At 24.5% G+C, this 16656-nt stretch overlaps 1 protein-coding gene across 1 annotated transcript; it reads right to left on the bottom strand.

Annotated features, from left to right (window-relative positions):
- Positions 1 to 2437: 2437 nt before the first annotated feature.
- On the bottom strand, positions 2438 to 13305 carry LOC136090020 (uncharacterized). The gene is made up of 16 exons (XM_065816124.1): positions 13066 to 13305; positions 9720 to 9723; positions 9536 to 9622; positions 8985 to 9061; positions 8489 to 8537; positions 8280 to 8374; positions 6810 to 6893; positions 6500 to 6610; positions 6180 to 6229; positions 6027 to 6055; positions 5213 to 5257; positions 4791 to 4837; positions 3921 to 3999; positions 3715 to 3770; positions 2882 to 3503; positions 2438 to 2664 (listed from the first exon to the last, which is right to left on the bottom strand). Exons 1-9 carry the CDS (start codon positions 13303 to 13305, stop codon positions 6209 to 6211), a joined length of 768 nt encoding a protein of 255 aa, XP_065672196.1. The 3' UTR covers positions 2438 to 2664; positions 2882 to 3503; positions 3715 to 3770; positions 3921 to 3999; positions 4791 to 4837; positions 5213 to 5257; positions 6027 to 6055; positions 6180 to 6208.
- Positions 13306 to 16656: the final 3351 nt, after the last annotated feature.

Genomic DNA, 16656 nt, shown 5'->3' with positions numbered 1-16656 from the left:
CAGGGTTCTGTATTGGGTCCTCTTCTCTTTCTGTTACATATCAATGATTTTCCCCAATGTATCTCTTCAATTACAAAACTATACGCTGATGATACAGAAATCATATCTGTTATAAAAGAACATAATGATCTAATTAATATGCAAAATGACATTGATTTGTTAACTCAATGGTCAAATGTATGGTTATTGGATTTTAACATAAGCGAATGCGGTGTTATGCACATTGGAAGAAAAAATATTAACTATAATTACACTATGAAACACGACAATCAAAGTTTTATTTTAAAAATGACAACTAAATAATTAGACTTAGGTGTAATAGTTTCATCCAATATGAAATGGAATCATCAGGTTCAAGCAGCTACAAGTAAAGCACAAAGAATCTTATGTTTAATAAGAAAAAGCTTTACTTATCTTAACACTGAATTGGTAAGGCAATTATGCACATCGCTAGTTAGACCACACCTGGAATTCGCAGTTCAAGTGTGGAGTCCAGGTAATAAAAACGATATCAATGACCTAGAAAAATTCAAAGACGAGCAACAAAGGTAGCACCTGAACTAAAACATCTAAGTTATACTGAAAAATTGGCAAAGTTGTGTCTCACAACTCTGGAAACAAGACGTACAAGAGATGATCTTATTGAGTTTTTCAAAATAACAACTGGTATTGATAAGATGTTGTGGTATAAAGAGCTTTATAAAGCTTCTTCCCAAAGTCTAAGAGGTCATTCAATGAAATTTGAAAGAGAATTTGCAAAAACAACCATTAAACACAATTTTTTTACGAACAGAGTGATACCTCATTGGAATGCTTTACCTGAAAAAGTGGTTTCTGCAATGACAGTAAATTCTAAAGGTAGACTAGATAAACATTTGTTAACGGCTGTTAAAGTATAAATTTTAAATTTTATGCTCCGCGACAATAGTCGTTACAGCACCTTTTATTACTATTAGAGCCCGATAAAAAAAATGCCTCCAAAAAACATCCCTCCCTTGACCTCAAATGTGAAGGTAACAAATTACCAAAATATTTTTTTATATTGTTAACTAAAAACATATTCATCAATCAATTTTAAGTTATATGCAATAATCTCTTAGCGTTTAAAAATTATGTCCATAAAAAGTTTGAATCCCCCTCAATTTGAGAGGAATACAATATTTATCTCGCTATAATTTTTGAACGCTAAAAGATTATTTCATGAAATTTCAAATTATTTGTTAAATTTGAAATTAGTTTAGAATAGTATAAAAAATATTTTGCAAACTAAATGCCCTCACATATGGGGTAGGGGGACTAAATTTATTTGAGTATAATATTTATTTTTATTTTAGTATTTGCAAAGCATCGTTCATTAATGTAAGTATAACCATAAAAATGTTTGGAGTTTACTCTATGTCTAAAAGTTATCTCAAACATAAAAAAAAGGCAAGATTAGCCTCTGCCTTTGTTAGTGAATGATAAATCCCGCCCCGAATTAAAATCAAGAAACTGAAAAATATTATCTTTTTAAAAAATAATCATTTTCAGCATTTGCATTTTATTTGAAAATTCAGAAACACAATTACTATAATGACTAATAGAATAGCATAATACTAATTTTAGTATTATCTAAATCATTAATAATAATAAAGCTCGATTTGCAACTTAGGCAAGTAAGGTTTCCATTGTAAAATAATTATTCGACGCTGGCTATCAGCCCTCTTTAAAAGGTTTTGCAGGAATGGAGATAACGCTTTAGGATCAAAGGTGCTTACGGATCAAGGGTGCAAGTGCTTCCCTATATCTCTGTAATATTTGTTGAATATAAGGAAATCGGCAAAATGCAAAGTACACACTAGTGAAATGCGAACTTTTGCACAAACCAAAACATCATATTTTAAGGACCATGATTATATTATTAATTTAAATACAAATAAATATGAATATATTAGTAATGTATGTTATTAAGTGTAAATGCATTTACTGACTATTAGAGAGAGCGTGCAATAAATGTAAATACATCGACTGAGGGTTTTGGTTGGAGCAGCGTAGTCATGTTTATAGTCATTATTATTGATTAAAAACGGCTAAAAAAGCTGTTGCAACATGAAATACCTATAGAATAATGGTACGCAATTCAAATTCGCATTTTACCTTGTATTTATATTGAAGCACTTTTTGTAGTTAATGCATAAACTAAAAAAAATTATATTTTACATTCATTTTCACCAACTTAAGGAAAATATGTTGAACCTAATATGAGGAGCCCAAATTTAATTTCTCTAAATGTTTCAGTATTTATTTGTTTGATTATTTTATTATTTTCTAAATGTTTCAGTATTTTTTTTTTCCAATAGTATATTGTAAGCTATATTTCTATGATGTAACGATGTCAAAATATTTTATAAGAAATTTAAATATCAAGTTTTATTTCAATTATAAAAACAAAATTGAATAATTTATAGGTTTTATTAATAATAATGTATTTCTAAAATTAAAATAAATTGAATACAACATTTTCTGCAAACATCAAGAACGTTAACGTAACCATACCGTTAACCGTAACACCCAACTCACACTTGCTGAACATCCAAGTGGTACATCAATGATTATAGTCGGATCTGTTTTTAAATCCTTAGTACTTATAGATGAATTTGATTTGCCAATATCTTTAAAGGATTTCTGAAAAAAAAAAAAAAAAAAAAAATATATATATATATATATATATATATATATATATATATATATATATATATATATATATATATATATATATATATATATATATAATAAACATTTATTTTTCAAATTTAAAGAACACACATTTTACAATTTATTATTTAAAATCTAAAACTATATTATAGAATTGCTTTGATAAATTTGACTTTAAAATTCACACATTGATTTTCTGAATAAATTGATATTGAAAAATCTACATCTAAAAGATAAAAAAAAAGATAAAAACGTTATTCTTATTACATTAAAGCTAAATATTTCAATTCTTTTACATTTTTTAAATTTTGAGAGTATTGCTGTACAGCCCTCGGAATTAGGATCGGCATTTGGCAATGCAAACCTAACTGCCGAACTTAGCGTTTGAGGTTGCTAAATATTTCCGAACATTTTAGGTTTCTACTTTTTATGATGGAACTAGTCAATAAATGTTTTTGCTGACCTGATGATGACCTAAAACATATCAAGGTCTGCAATTTTTTGCCAACTTCAGTTTTTTTTTATTTTCAAGGGTTGGGTGTTTCATAATAATAAAAAATAACTTATTTCTATACCTTGTTGCTATAAACATTAAATAAAATATATATATTGATTGAATACCAGTCTTACAGTCTTACCAGTTCCACAAGTTGATTCTGGTGAGCTACAGAAACACTTTTTATCTCTTAAAAAAAATTAATAATTGTGTAGTAATAACTAATAATGGTAAATTAGTTGAAAGAAAAATAAAATAAAAATATAAAAGTTTGTATTGCCTATGAAATGTAAGTACAGAGAGCTACTTCAGCCTAAATCGAGAATACACAAAAATATGATTAAAAATAGTTATGATATTAATTAAAGTTATTTAAAAAAATCCCTTATTTATATAATTATACAAATTAGTAATATTTAATTATATAAATAAGTAATATTTAATTATATAAATAAGTAATATTTAATTATTTAAGTAATTATTTACTAGAATAAAAAATTGAAAAACAAAAGCTTTTAGATTACCTTTATTCTTAACACATTACTAGCTTTAGCAAAAATAAATACAATAGATTCTGGCACTAGAATTTTAAATACATAGTCACTATCCTAAAAAGATTTCACTTAAAAAACAAAAATAATACTGGAAAGTTGAATATTATCCAAATAGATGATTTTAAGATGAAATAATTAGAAATAAATATATGATTAATATTATAGATTATGATTACCTTCAAACTATTAAAAGCTAAAACAAAAGCTTTAAAAAGATCATGCAATTGATCTTCTGTCATTAGGCTAAGGAGATCTCTGTTACAAAGATTTTCTGAATAAATAAACGGAAATGCAAAAACATGTTAAATAATCAAGAAAAAAACAAAACAAAAATAAAGCAAATGAAATAATAGAGTGTAAATTCCTATATTTTTTTTGTAATACAAACTTTTATCTTCTCCACCAACAATAAACCAGTTATGTCTGTAACTGTATAACTGAACATCAAATACAAAAATACTATTTAAGGATTTAGCATTTAGTAAGTTGTTATCTACTTTGACTAAAAGTTGATTTTAAATACTTGAAGTCAAAACTATTTGACTTCAAGTATTGAAAATTGAATACTCAAAAATAAAATAATGCAAAAGATTTTATTTACATTAAAATATTACACGTCATTTTGTTTCCAAACTGATGTTTAAACAACTCCCAATAAATAAAAAAATGCTAAAATATATTTTTAAGAACACAGTATTTAATGAACTCTAGGGACCTTCAAATTTGTTCAAAACAAACTCCCTTCATAATTAAATAGTAACTGGCAAAGGTGGGATTTGAATCTGCAGTCCTGCTGCGACAGGCTATCCGATCACAATAATAGCAGCACACTATACAACTGAGCTATCCCGACTCAATAGTATATTATATAAAAATGTATCTGTGAATTATAAATTTAAGTAAGATACTTACTTGACCAGAATAAAAAGATTATAGCAACTGAGAAGTGCTATTTCAATCATACATTTCTTTGTAAACAGATTCAATCCTATAAACATTTAATTATATCCTTATTTTATTACAAACAGTTATAAAAAAAATATTACCACAAAATAAGGTAGACTGTATCGGGGATCTTTCTCTCACATCTAGACTTGAAATTTAAAAAGAATTTCATGCAAGTTATTAGATTGCATTGCAACCTTACACCTGTGAATCTATCGAACATAAAAATTCTGATAAAAAATAAAAAATCTATTATTAAGTCATCATTTAGTAAAATCTTTACTTTTTGGCTTTATTTTGACTGCCAATTTTGTGAGTTCAAGCTTAATGCCTTATTAAGACTATATTTATTGAACAACACTTTTATTTCTTATATATTTACACATCAAAAATTGTATACAAATATGTGTATCAAAATTTATAAAATATATATAATTTTTAACATATATATATAATTTATAACATATAATATTCACAAATACGTGTATCAAAAATTATATACAAATATGAATAAATCGTATACCTGCTGTAACAAATGTATCCAAGTCTTCGATATCACTTGAACTACCTTGAAAGAATTATTTGACAAGTTTGAATTTTTGTTTTGTTTTAAACAGAAAACAGAAAAAGTGAAAAACAACAACTTTATATTTAGAGTATAAGTAGAGTGCTCAATGTTCTTAAAAGAACAGAGCAATTATAAATTAGTAGAAAATCACTTAACAAAAATTTATCTCAATGATAAATTTTTGTTAAGTGATTATCAAATTAACCACTGTGTTTCATCAATAAAGACTCATCAGAAATGATGATTTTATGATGAATCTTTATTGATGAAACACAGTGTTAAATGAGATAAATTTTTGTTAAGTGATTTTCTACTAATTTATAATTGCTCTGTTCTTTTAAGAACATTGAGCACTCTACTTTTAGAATACATTTTAAAATTTTTTAAATATATATATATATATTTATATATATATATATATATATATGTATAAAATATTTTATGTATGTATATAATATTTTATTTAGTATTTAATGGCGATTGAACAAATCTATTGCCGGATTACGATCAAATAAATTCTTAAAAAACAAAAAACTTAAGGCTTTAACGTGCGTTCCCGGAGTTGCAATAACGAACAACAAGTTGCAATAACAAACAAAATTGTTACAAAAACGAACATAGGCCGCGTCAGGTTGCATTAACGAACAAAAATGTTCGGTAATGCAAATTTTGCGTTGCTATACCGTATATCCATATGATCATCATCATCATCATCATCATCATTATTTCAAACTTAATCACACAATTGATATTAATATGAATGGTATACCTCTCCTTTTTTAAATAGAGTACTTGTTTCTAAAGTAAAAATAATAATGTCATACAAAAAAATTTATTTAAAAATTAAATTAAATTAAAAATATGTAAATTAGAAGAAAGCTTATGAAATACTTTTATAAATTAATAAACAGTAATAAATTACCCAAAAAATCTATATCATCAACTGAAAATTTATTCAACAGCTAAGTTGTTCTGAAATGAAAAAAGAAAAAAAAATTATAAAAAATTAATTAAAAAATATATTATAGATTCTAAAAGTAACCAAAAACAAACAGTTTTTTTTATTATTAACATGTAACAAGTCTTTCACCCTAAACCATTTTTTGTAAATAGTTGCAAAATGCTGCAAATTCCACTAATTAAAATTAATTTATTAAATATAAGCAGCCCATAAAAACCCATAAAAAAGTAATATACTAATTTTCAATATTTAAACTCTACAAAGAACAACAAACAAATTACTTTCTTATCTGTGCAGGTCAAGAAATACTTTTGCTTTATAAATAATGATGTTATAATAAAAATATTACAAATTTGCCTTTGTAAAGAGTAAGTACTTAACAATACTTCAGCCTAAAATATAATCGATTTGATAAATGTATAATAAATTATATATATATATATATATATATATATATATATATATATATATATATACATATAGTATATGCGTATAGTATATACATATACGTATGCGTATATTATACGCATATGTATATATACACGCATAGTATATGTAGTATGGATAGATTTTAATTCATTAAAAGCATACTTTAATTCTTGAAAATCCTTCCAGTTTTGCAAAGAGATATAGTATTGCTTCAGGAAGCAACACTTTAAATGTATAATCACTAGTCTAAACAGAAAATTATTTTTCAAAAGAGTTACACTATGCTGATTTTTCACAAAAATATGTTTTAACTATTGGAACTATATTAGATGTTACCCGGTAACAGGGTAAAGCAACTAGACATTACCAGATAACAGGGTAACGTAACAGGGTAACTTTAATTTTATTTATAAATAATTTCATTCATAAATACATCAATAATAATAATACATCAATTGAATATATATATATATATATATATATATATATATATATATATATATATATATATATATATATATATATATATATATATATATATATATGTAAATTATGTTTGTGTATTTTACAAATAGAGTGCTCAATGTTCTTAAGGAACAGAGCAATAATTAATTAGTAAAAAACACTTATCTAACTTTTATCTTCGACTTGAAGTTTCACCATTGCTGGATCATCAGGAAGAGTTACTAAATCTCAAAAAAAATTCAATTTATAGAAAAAAATATTTTACAGGAAGTTATAAATTATTATAAAAAATTTTTAATTACTATATTTTTTTGTTAACGGGAAGTTACAGAAAGTAATTATGAAATAATTTTCTTTGGAACGGGGATAGTTTAATTTGGTCATTTGTTTTTATAATTTTTTAAGAGGTATTTATTTTCGTGCCTACATTTAGAAATTAATTCAGATTTTTTATTTAATAAATTTTCTTGATTTAAATGAGTAATTATTTCAAATTTTTCTTGCAAACATAGCATACATTTTTTGGAAATGTTATTATAGGCAGGGGCAGATTTTAGAATAGACCATTGTAAATTAAAATTTTTATTTTTTTCTTTTAAATCCCAAATATATTTTGACAGCATAGTCTCTTTTGAATATTTTTTGTGTTTAAACGATTGTTTGTGGTTGGCATAACATTTTTTCCATTCCCCCTCGGTTAAGCCAATATATTGTTTATAAGGGTTGTTTTGTGAGGAAACAATGCACTTGTAAATTACATTTTTCGAAAAGCATTTTCCATTTAGAGGGCAATCTATTTTTTGTTTACAATTACAATAATCAGTGTTTTTTTCTTTTATATGTTCATTTTTATTAATTAACGCGTAGTTGTGGCCTTTTATAATTCTTTCTAAATTTTTTGTACAACTATAACTTACTTTAATGGTATTTCTGTTAAAAATCTTATGTAATTTATTAGAGGGAGGAAAATGTTTGTCTACTAATTTTAGAAAAATTTTACCTATATTTGTTGAAACATTTTTGCATTTTTGATAAAAGTTAGATAAGTGTTTTTTACTAATTATATATATATATATATATATATATATATATATATATATATATATATATATATATATATATATATATATATATATATATATTTATTGATAAAATTTCATTCCTTACCTTAAGACTATTAAATGATTTAGAAATAGCGTATATAAGATTGTCTTTTATATCCTCTGATAAAAGGTACATTAAGTCTTGGTTAATAAGGTTTCCTATAAAACATAATTGCAAATAAATAAATAACTTTGATAAATTTTAAAACTATTTATTTACCATCTATTTATTTTATTCTTATTATAAAATATAACCCTTTAAATGATGTTTACTTTTTGCCTTCCCACCAGAATTATAAATGTTGTGTCTGTAACTATACAGCTAGTAAAGTATAAAAAATTTTGAAAATTTTATAAAAAAATGTAACCAAAAAACAATCTATAAAACGCACATACATGTATAGATGATATTTTTTTTTATTTTTTTTATTTTTTTTTATAATTCACCTCCCCAAGGCCGAGAAGGCCACTACAGATGAAGAGGCTACTTGTGGTTATAACCCTCTCTCAACTCTTTAACTCCGAAACACGAACCTTGACGAACAAGGCCGCTGTGCGGAGAAACAAGTTAAGCGCGGTACTACCAGGGACGTGGCGGGAATCGAACTCGGAACCTCTCGCTCATGAAGCGAGCGCTCTACCACTACACCACTACCGCATATATAAATATATAAATATATAAATGGTTTTAAGTATGCCAAATATATAAACACCGAATCTCCAAATTAATTAAAAGAAAACTATAATTTTTTTTACAAAAAACACATACTTGACCAGAAAAAATAGACAAGAGTAACGATGAAGATGAAATTTCTAGTATTGATTGAGCTGTAAATTTTTTAAATACTAAAAGAAATAATAAAAATTAATCATGTGTATATATATATATATATATATATATATATATATATATATATATATATATATATATATATATATATATACACATCTGCATAGATAGATGTATATATAATCGTATGTATATACAGTCGATGTATGCACTGAAGCCCTCACCTATCCCTAAATCAGTGTGACGCCATAGTGCTGACTGAAGTATACAACATCAGTTTTATATATATATAATAATATAAATATATATATATATATAATAATATATATATATATTATATATATGTATATATATACATATATATATATATATATATATATATATATATATATATATATATACATATATATATACATATATATATATATTTATATATATATAATATATATATATATATATAAAAATAATATATATATATATAAACATAGAAAACAATTTTTGCTTAAACTCTAGTTAAATATATTTAAAACCGGCATCGTTTTCCCATAAGTTACATTCACATGAGTTATTAATTAATCTTTTGCACAGTACACAGTTTGGAGTTAAAACATTTTCTACTAACATTTTTAATTAATTTTTTAATCTTAAAATATAAATAGTTTTTTTTATAAATAGTTAATTTATTTATAGAATTATTTGTCGAACTTTAAAAACCTTTCTATTCAATATAGAAAATTAACATAATAATTATTACACTTGAGAGCACAAGTTATTTAGTATCAATTTTGGAGAGAATCTACTTATTACTAAATCTTAAGTTTAGTTCAACAATGATTTCAACATAAAATCTGAAGAAAAACTTATGATCTTTTTATATTGAGAATATTTATGATATTTCATTAATTATAGTACTAAAAAACATAAGAACTTACATCATTAGGTATTTCAAACTTTGAGATATTAATATTAACTTTAATACCAATTACCAATTAATAATACCTTTGAACAAACCTTTGAAATTTGTCAAAGGTATTATTAATTTGTATAATTATTAAAAAATGGTTTAACAACATTTTTGATTTACAATAAACACTCATTTGTTACCTAAATACTATACAAGGTACTATATTGTATGCATGTAAGTAATTTTACATCAGTGATTGATGTAGACTACGTTATATACATATATATGTATATGTACATCATATATATGATGTACTTACAGTGTATGTACATCATATGTATGTAATGTGTGTATGATACACACATTACATACATATTGACAATAACAACTTCAATTCAAAGGTATTGTGTCAGCAAGGATCTCAAATTTTGAGATCCTCACTGATGTAAGTTCTATGTTGTTTTAGTAATATAATTAATGAAACAGTACTGTTTTTTTGAGTAATATATCAATTAGTATAATTAGCCGAAACAAAGTTTAATAAAATTTTAATAACAAACTAATTACTACCTGAGGTACCAATAAATTTGAGTCTATTGTTGATAATAAAGTTTGATAATAAAGTTAGATTATCTTAATCTAACTTTACTATCTTAATTAATTAATATATAACCAATATCATTATTCAACTTATTTTAAATATGATTACATATATGTTCAAAATTATTATTATTTATCAATATGTTATCCTTCTAACTATATTTCAATCGAAATTTATTACTATATCAATCTTAATATAACGTCCCACTAATACATTAATATATATATATATATATATATATATATATATATATATATATATAAATATATATATATATATATATATATATATATATATATATTATATATATATATATATATATATACTATATATATATATATATATATATATATATATATATATATATATATATATATATATATATATATATATATATAGTAGTAGTAGTAGCAGTAGTAGTAATAGTAGTAGTAGTAGTATATATAAATATATATATATATATATATATATATATATATATATATATATATATATATATATATATATATATATATATATATATATATATAGATATATATAGAACTCTTATATGTTGTCTAAAAGTTTTTTCCATATTTTGTTGACAAAAAGTAAAAATTAAAATGCAAGACCGGAATTTTTTTTTTCATTAATTGATAGATTCCCTGCCCCAACCAAACCCTTAGTCGATGTAGCAGCAATCCCTTGCGAGTCAGGCTAAAAGATAGTAGATGTAGCAGCACTCCCTTGCGAGTCAGGCTACTTGTCAGCCAATGTAGCAGCACTACCTAGCGAGTCAGGCTATAAGATAGTCGATGTAGCAACACTACGCGCATGATTTACAGTAAAAAAAATAAAAATAAAAACATTTTATTAAAAAAATTAAAAATAAAATCATTTTATTAAAAAAAATAAAAATAAAAACATTGTTTATATTGTTAAAAACATTCAGAATGTTTTTAAAAACATTCTGGTCAATTAAGTTTGCGTTTTAGTGGTTTTTTTAAAAAAACGATTAATTTGTAATTAAATTAATGGTTTTAACTTTCTGACAACACGCAAATGTCGGACGAAAGTCAAAAGTAATTAAAAGTTTTTTCCTTCCGCTCTTCTCAAATGCAACAAACTAAAACTATACATATATATTCGCCTTACGAAGAAATAGCTTTTAAAGCTGTCGACCGCGAATGGGTGTGTTTAAACCAATGATATATTGTATATACTATATCATTATAATATATATCAGTAATAATATATATCAGTATATATAATATATCATTGGTTTAAACAGACACGATTTTCGATGTCAGTTTTATAACAATGTATTTCAGCTATACTTTTATTTCAAACGCTATCTTTACAGAAGATAAAAATAATTTATTCATTTAGTAATTATATTATAAAATATTGTCAAAAAAATAAAGGTCATTTTTGTATACGAGTTAAATATTAAAACATTTATGTGTTCATATATTTATATATATATATATATATATATATATATATATATATATATATATATATATATATATATATATATATATATATATATATATATATATATATATATACATATATATATATATATATATATATATATATATATAGTGGGTTGCATAAATATAGTCAGTTGATTTTTTAATATGATTTTTATTATGTTTTTTGAAAATTTAAAGCAAACAAAAAAGTTAATAATTTAAATTGTTTTAAATTTTATTAACAGTGTTTTTATAAACAAAATAAGAAAAAAAGCTTTTTCAAAAAAAAAAACTTTAAGATTTTTTTTTTGAAAAAACTTTCACACATGCACGAACACGTCTAGGCATAGATTCAACTAGTCAGATGCATAATTCTCTTGGAAATTCTTTCCAAAGATTTTCTAATGCCTGCTGTAATTGCGCCACACTGGCTATGCTCTCTTTGACCAATCTCTTGTCTATCCAAGCCCAAATGTTCTCAATGGGATCGAGATCTAGAGAACAAGCTGGACAAGACATGACCGTAATGTTTTTTCGATCAAGCCACTCTTTAACCGAGATTGCAATGTGAGCCGTAGCGCCATCGTGCTAAAAAAATTAGTAGTTGTCTCTTTCGTGAAAACCTCTGGCTCTTGGCAAAAGTTTACTTTCGAGGGTCTCTTTGTAGCTGTACTAGTTAATTCTACCGTTATAAATGTTGTATGACCCTGTTCCTTTATGGGAGAAGAATTCCCATATTCCAACTGATCCTCCTCCGCCTTGTATTTTTCATACACAAAAACACTCTTTGAACTTTTCACCAGCCAGCCTTTTGATGATTAATCTTGACTTGCAATTTATCACCTCAAAATTGGATTCGTTGCTGAAAATAACTTTGGCCCAGTCTTTTACAGACAAGTGAAATCTTTCTCAACACCACTTTAATTTTTTTAGGCGATCTGAGACACGCGAAAATGGTTTTCGAGCAGCGATATAGCAATCAAAGCTTTTCTTATTTAGGCATCTTCGTACAGTTCATCTACTAACACTAACGTTACCAGGCGTATTAGTGAACTCTTCATCAAGTTCGCATTAATAAAATTTAGGGTCTTGTCTAACCTTTTGATAGAGATAACTTTGGTCTCTTGAAGTTAGCTTTAAATGCCCAAATAAACCAAGCTCAACAAGCCTTGGTAAATCTTTGACATCATTACGTAGCTTGTGGTTTTTCAACGTTGTTTGTACAAATTTAAGCGAAACATTGCAAATTTGAGCTATTTCTTGTTGGGTTTTTGTTTTATCTTTTAGCAGACCTACAATTTGCAATCGTACATTGTCATAAAAAGCTTTTCTGTCCATTTTTGTCTGTTTACTTTACCAAATAATTACCAATGCAAATAACTCAAGATATAAAAATGATAATTTTATTTTAACAAGAACGTTTATATAGTACGAATGAAATCAACCACCAAATTTTAGATCGCTGAGATAACATTTCATTGAGATATTTTAACTTAAGTCGTTAAATTTTAGTTGAGTTTATTTTTGCTATATTAGAAATACAGGTATGTTCTAATTAAATTATTAATTACTCAAGACTGTTTAACCTAATAAGTTCTAATTATATACCATTCCATAGGGAATCAATTAATTAAGATATTTAATACACTTTTAATGATTAAAAGTTATTTACACAATTATCTTTAAAACCAGCTAATTAATACGATTATAATTTGATCGTATTAATTAGTTGGTTTCAAAGATAATTGTGAAAAAAACAAAAATTTCACATAAACAAAGTTTTGAATATTTTTTTGCAAACGACTGTATATATATATATATATATATATATATATATATATATATATATATATATATATATATATATATATATCAGGGGCTCAATTATATATATATATATATATATATATATATATATATATATATATATATATATATATATATATATATCAGGGGCTCAATTATATATATATATATATATATATATATATATATATATATATATATATATATATATATATATATATATCAGGGGCTCAATTATATATATATATATATATATATATATATAATATATATATATATATATATATATATATATATATATATATATATATATATATATATATATCAGGGGCTCAATTATATATATATATATATATATATATATATATATATATATATATATATATATATATATATATATATATATATATATATATGTATATATATATATATATATATATATATATATATATATATATATATCAGGGGCTCAATTATATATATATATATGTATATATATATATATATATATATATATATATATATATATATATATATATATATATATATATATATATATATAATTGAGCCCCTGAGATGCATAGTGGTATAAGTCACTCATTTCTAGTTTTGAGATACAGAGGCATTTAGTAGACATTATATCATAAATCATCAAACTGTTTTAGAGGAAGTAAATAAAAATAGCATCATTATCGATATCATTAGACTTATACCACTCTGCCATTTAATAGAATAAACAAAATTCCCATTGGTGGGAATAACTCAAAATATTAAAAAATGTGACTTATACCACTATGCATCTCATGGGCTCAATTATCACCTGCATTAGTTGAAATAAAACATTCTAAACCTTGGTAATTTTAAATTGTAAACAGTGTCTCAATGCAATGGTTTCTGATCCATCAAAATTAGGAATACTAAACTTCTGTTTATATCCTTGTACGTGTTTATTTGAGCAACCCTTTGTTCTTTAAACAACCTTTTTTAATTGATCTGAAAAAGTTTTGTATTTGAACGAGGGACATCTATCAAGTACTTAAAATTTAACTGTATCATTTCTTACATGTATTAAAGAATGGACATTGTAAACTAGTCACTGGACATTGTAAACTAATCTTTACCAAAAAGTTCACCAAATAACTGCACAAAATAAGTTAGTAACTGACAAGCAATATCAACATATTTTTTCAACAAAATAAAACATTATAAAATTAGAACTGCAACTGAAAGTACTAAAACGGTTGAATAGATTTTTTGGCTAAATCATCCCCTTTAAACAACTGGCCCAGTGTATACTAAAAAAAGTCTAAGTTCAGTTGCTTTCCATATTTTAATATCAAATTAGGATCTTGGTTTTCTAGAAAATTTTCTTGTAATGTAACGACCTATCTGGAACAATCCACCAGATAAAGTATTGACTGTAATCTGAGACAATTTACAACATTTGGGCCATTTAACCATACGTTGATGAGTCTTAACATACCCTTAAGCATACTAGATGCATTAAGTCTAAAGGAAACTTTGTCATCATGTCAAAGTTTAATTCAATTTAGCACAAGACTAAGATTTTCAGAATGCTTTTGATGACAAAAATCTAAATCAGTGCTTAAAATTGATGAAATATAACACAACGCTTACATCAGTTATAACCATTGTGCCCCTAATACACTTAATAAATGCTCAAGCTGGTGTATCACATATGCTAATAGCAAAATTTATTTCATACTCAATATTTTAATAGATAAAACCATCTTTTGGAAGAACTTTGAACTCTACCAAAAAGTTATTGTAGATAATCAAAAATGGAACTAGGTTTTTGGGCACCACTTTTTAAACACATCTCTAAAAATCCAATTTGGGTTGCCCAAAATTGCGAGTCCTAGGCCTAGGCTCTGACAGCAACATTTATAAACAGCAAAAACTTTTTGACAACTTTTTGAAAATTTTTTTCACATGTATGTTTAAATTTTGTCACTATTTTACATTTTCATTGAATAATTTCCTACATGTTTTTTAATATAAAATATTTATAGAGTATTATTCTCTTTTACTATCAGCTATCAAGCTGATTGAACTGACTTGATCAACTTCAGCTTTAGTTTGAAGCTAATGAGTTTAAAGCTGAAGCTGAAATATCAGCTCCAACCCCTAACTTACAGACAACATAGTTAATGTGATGTATATACTTTATCATAATACATGTGTTTTTTTATACTTGAATACTTATTTTTTTATTTTATAGTAAATGTTTTTTTTTTTAATACGTGTTTTTTTATAATAAATAATACTTAAGAAAATATTGACTCGGAATATTCTTTAGATAAAAATAACATTTTCTTACATTACTCTAAGCGTGGTAATAAACAAAGGTAATATTTAATCCAATCATTATATTTGTCTCCCAAAGTTCATGCAATTCTATTATACATAATTCTCTCACTAATTCTAATAAATAAAAACTATTACCATTATTATTATAATTATATTTACTAACCTGTCATTACTAATATTTATCAAAAATACATTCTGGTTGTTGAAGTCACTTTTACTCATATCAGTATGCAAATATTGTTAACAGTCAGAGTGCACCAAGCAGTATTCTTAAACATGCAGCAAAATACAAGATATGTCACGATAATTTTGGTCCGCCGATAAAAATGATCCCGGACTAAATTTCTCAGAAAATATATATCCGCCCGGATAATTTTTTTCTGAAAAAATTGGTCTGAGCTAGAAAAAATTGGTCCGTAAAAAAGTTTAGTTTGCATGTGTGTATATATTTTTAAATTATCATGGAAGACGAGCTCGTTAAAAAAGTTTTTACTTATTTAACTAATAAGAAATACCCTGATGGAGTTTAGATGGCGAAAAACGAATAATTAG

This window comes from Hydra vulgaris, chromosome 13 (genome assembly GCF_038396675.1).
Source record: "Hydra vulgaris chromosome 13, alternate assembly HydraT2T_AEP".
Lineage (NCBI taxonomy): Eukaryota > Metazoa > Cnidaria > Hydrozoa > Anthoathecata > Hydridae > Hydra > Hydra vulgaris.
This window is presented reverse-complemented; position numbering and strand designations above follow the sequence as displayed.

What these genes read in the sequence shown, in the direction of transcription:
- LOC136090020 (XM_065816124.1), bottom strand. Translation starts at nt 13,305, where the DNA reads ATGGACAGAAAAGCTTTTTATGACAATGTACGATTGCAAATTGTAGGT. An exon ending in TTCTGGTGGGAAGGCAAAAA is followed by an intron (nt 8,375 to 8,488) that starts GTAAACATCATT and finishes TATGTTTTATAG; the next exon opens with GAAACCTTATTAACCAAGAC. An exon ending in TGACCTGCACAGATAAGAAA is followed by an intron (nt 6,230 to 6,499) that starts GTAATTTGTTTG and finishes TTTTCATTTCAG; the next exon opens with AACAACTTAGCTGTTGAATA.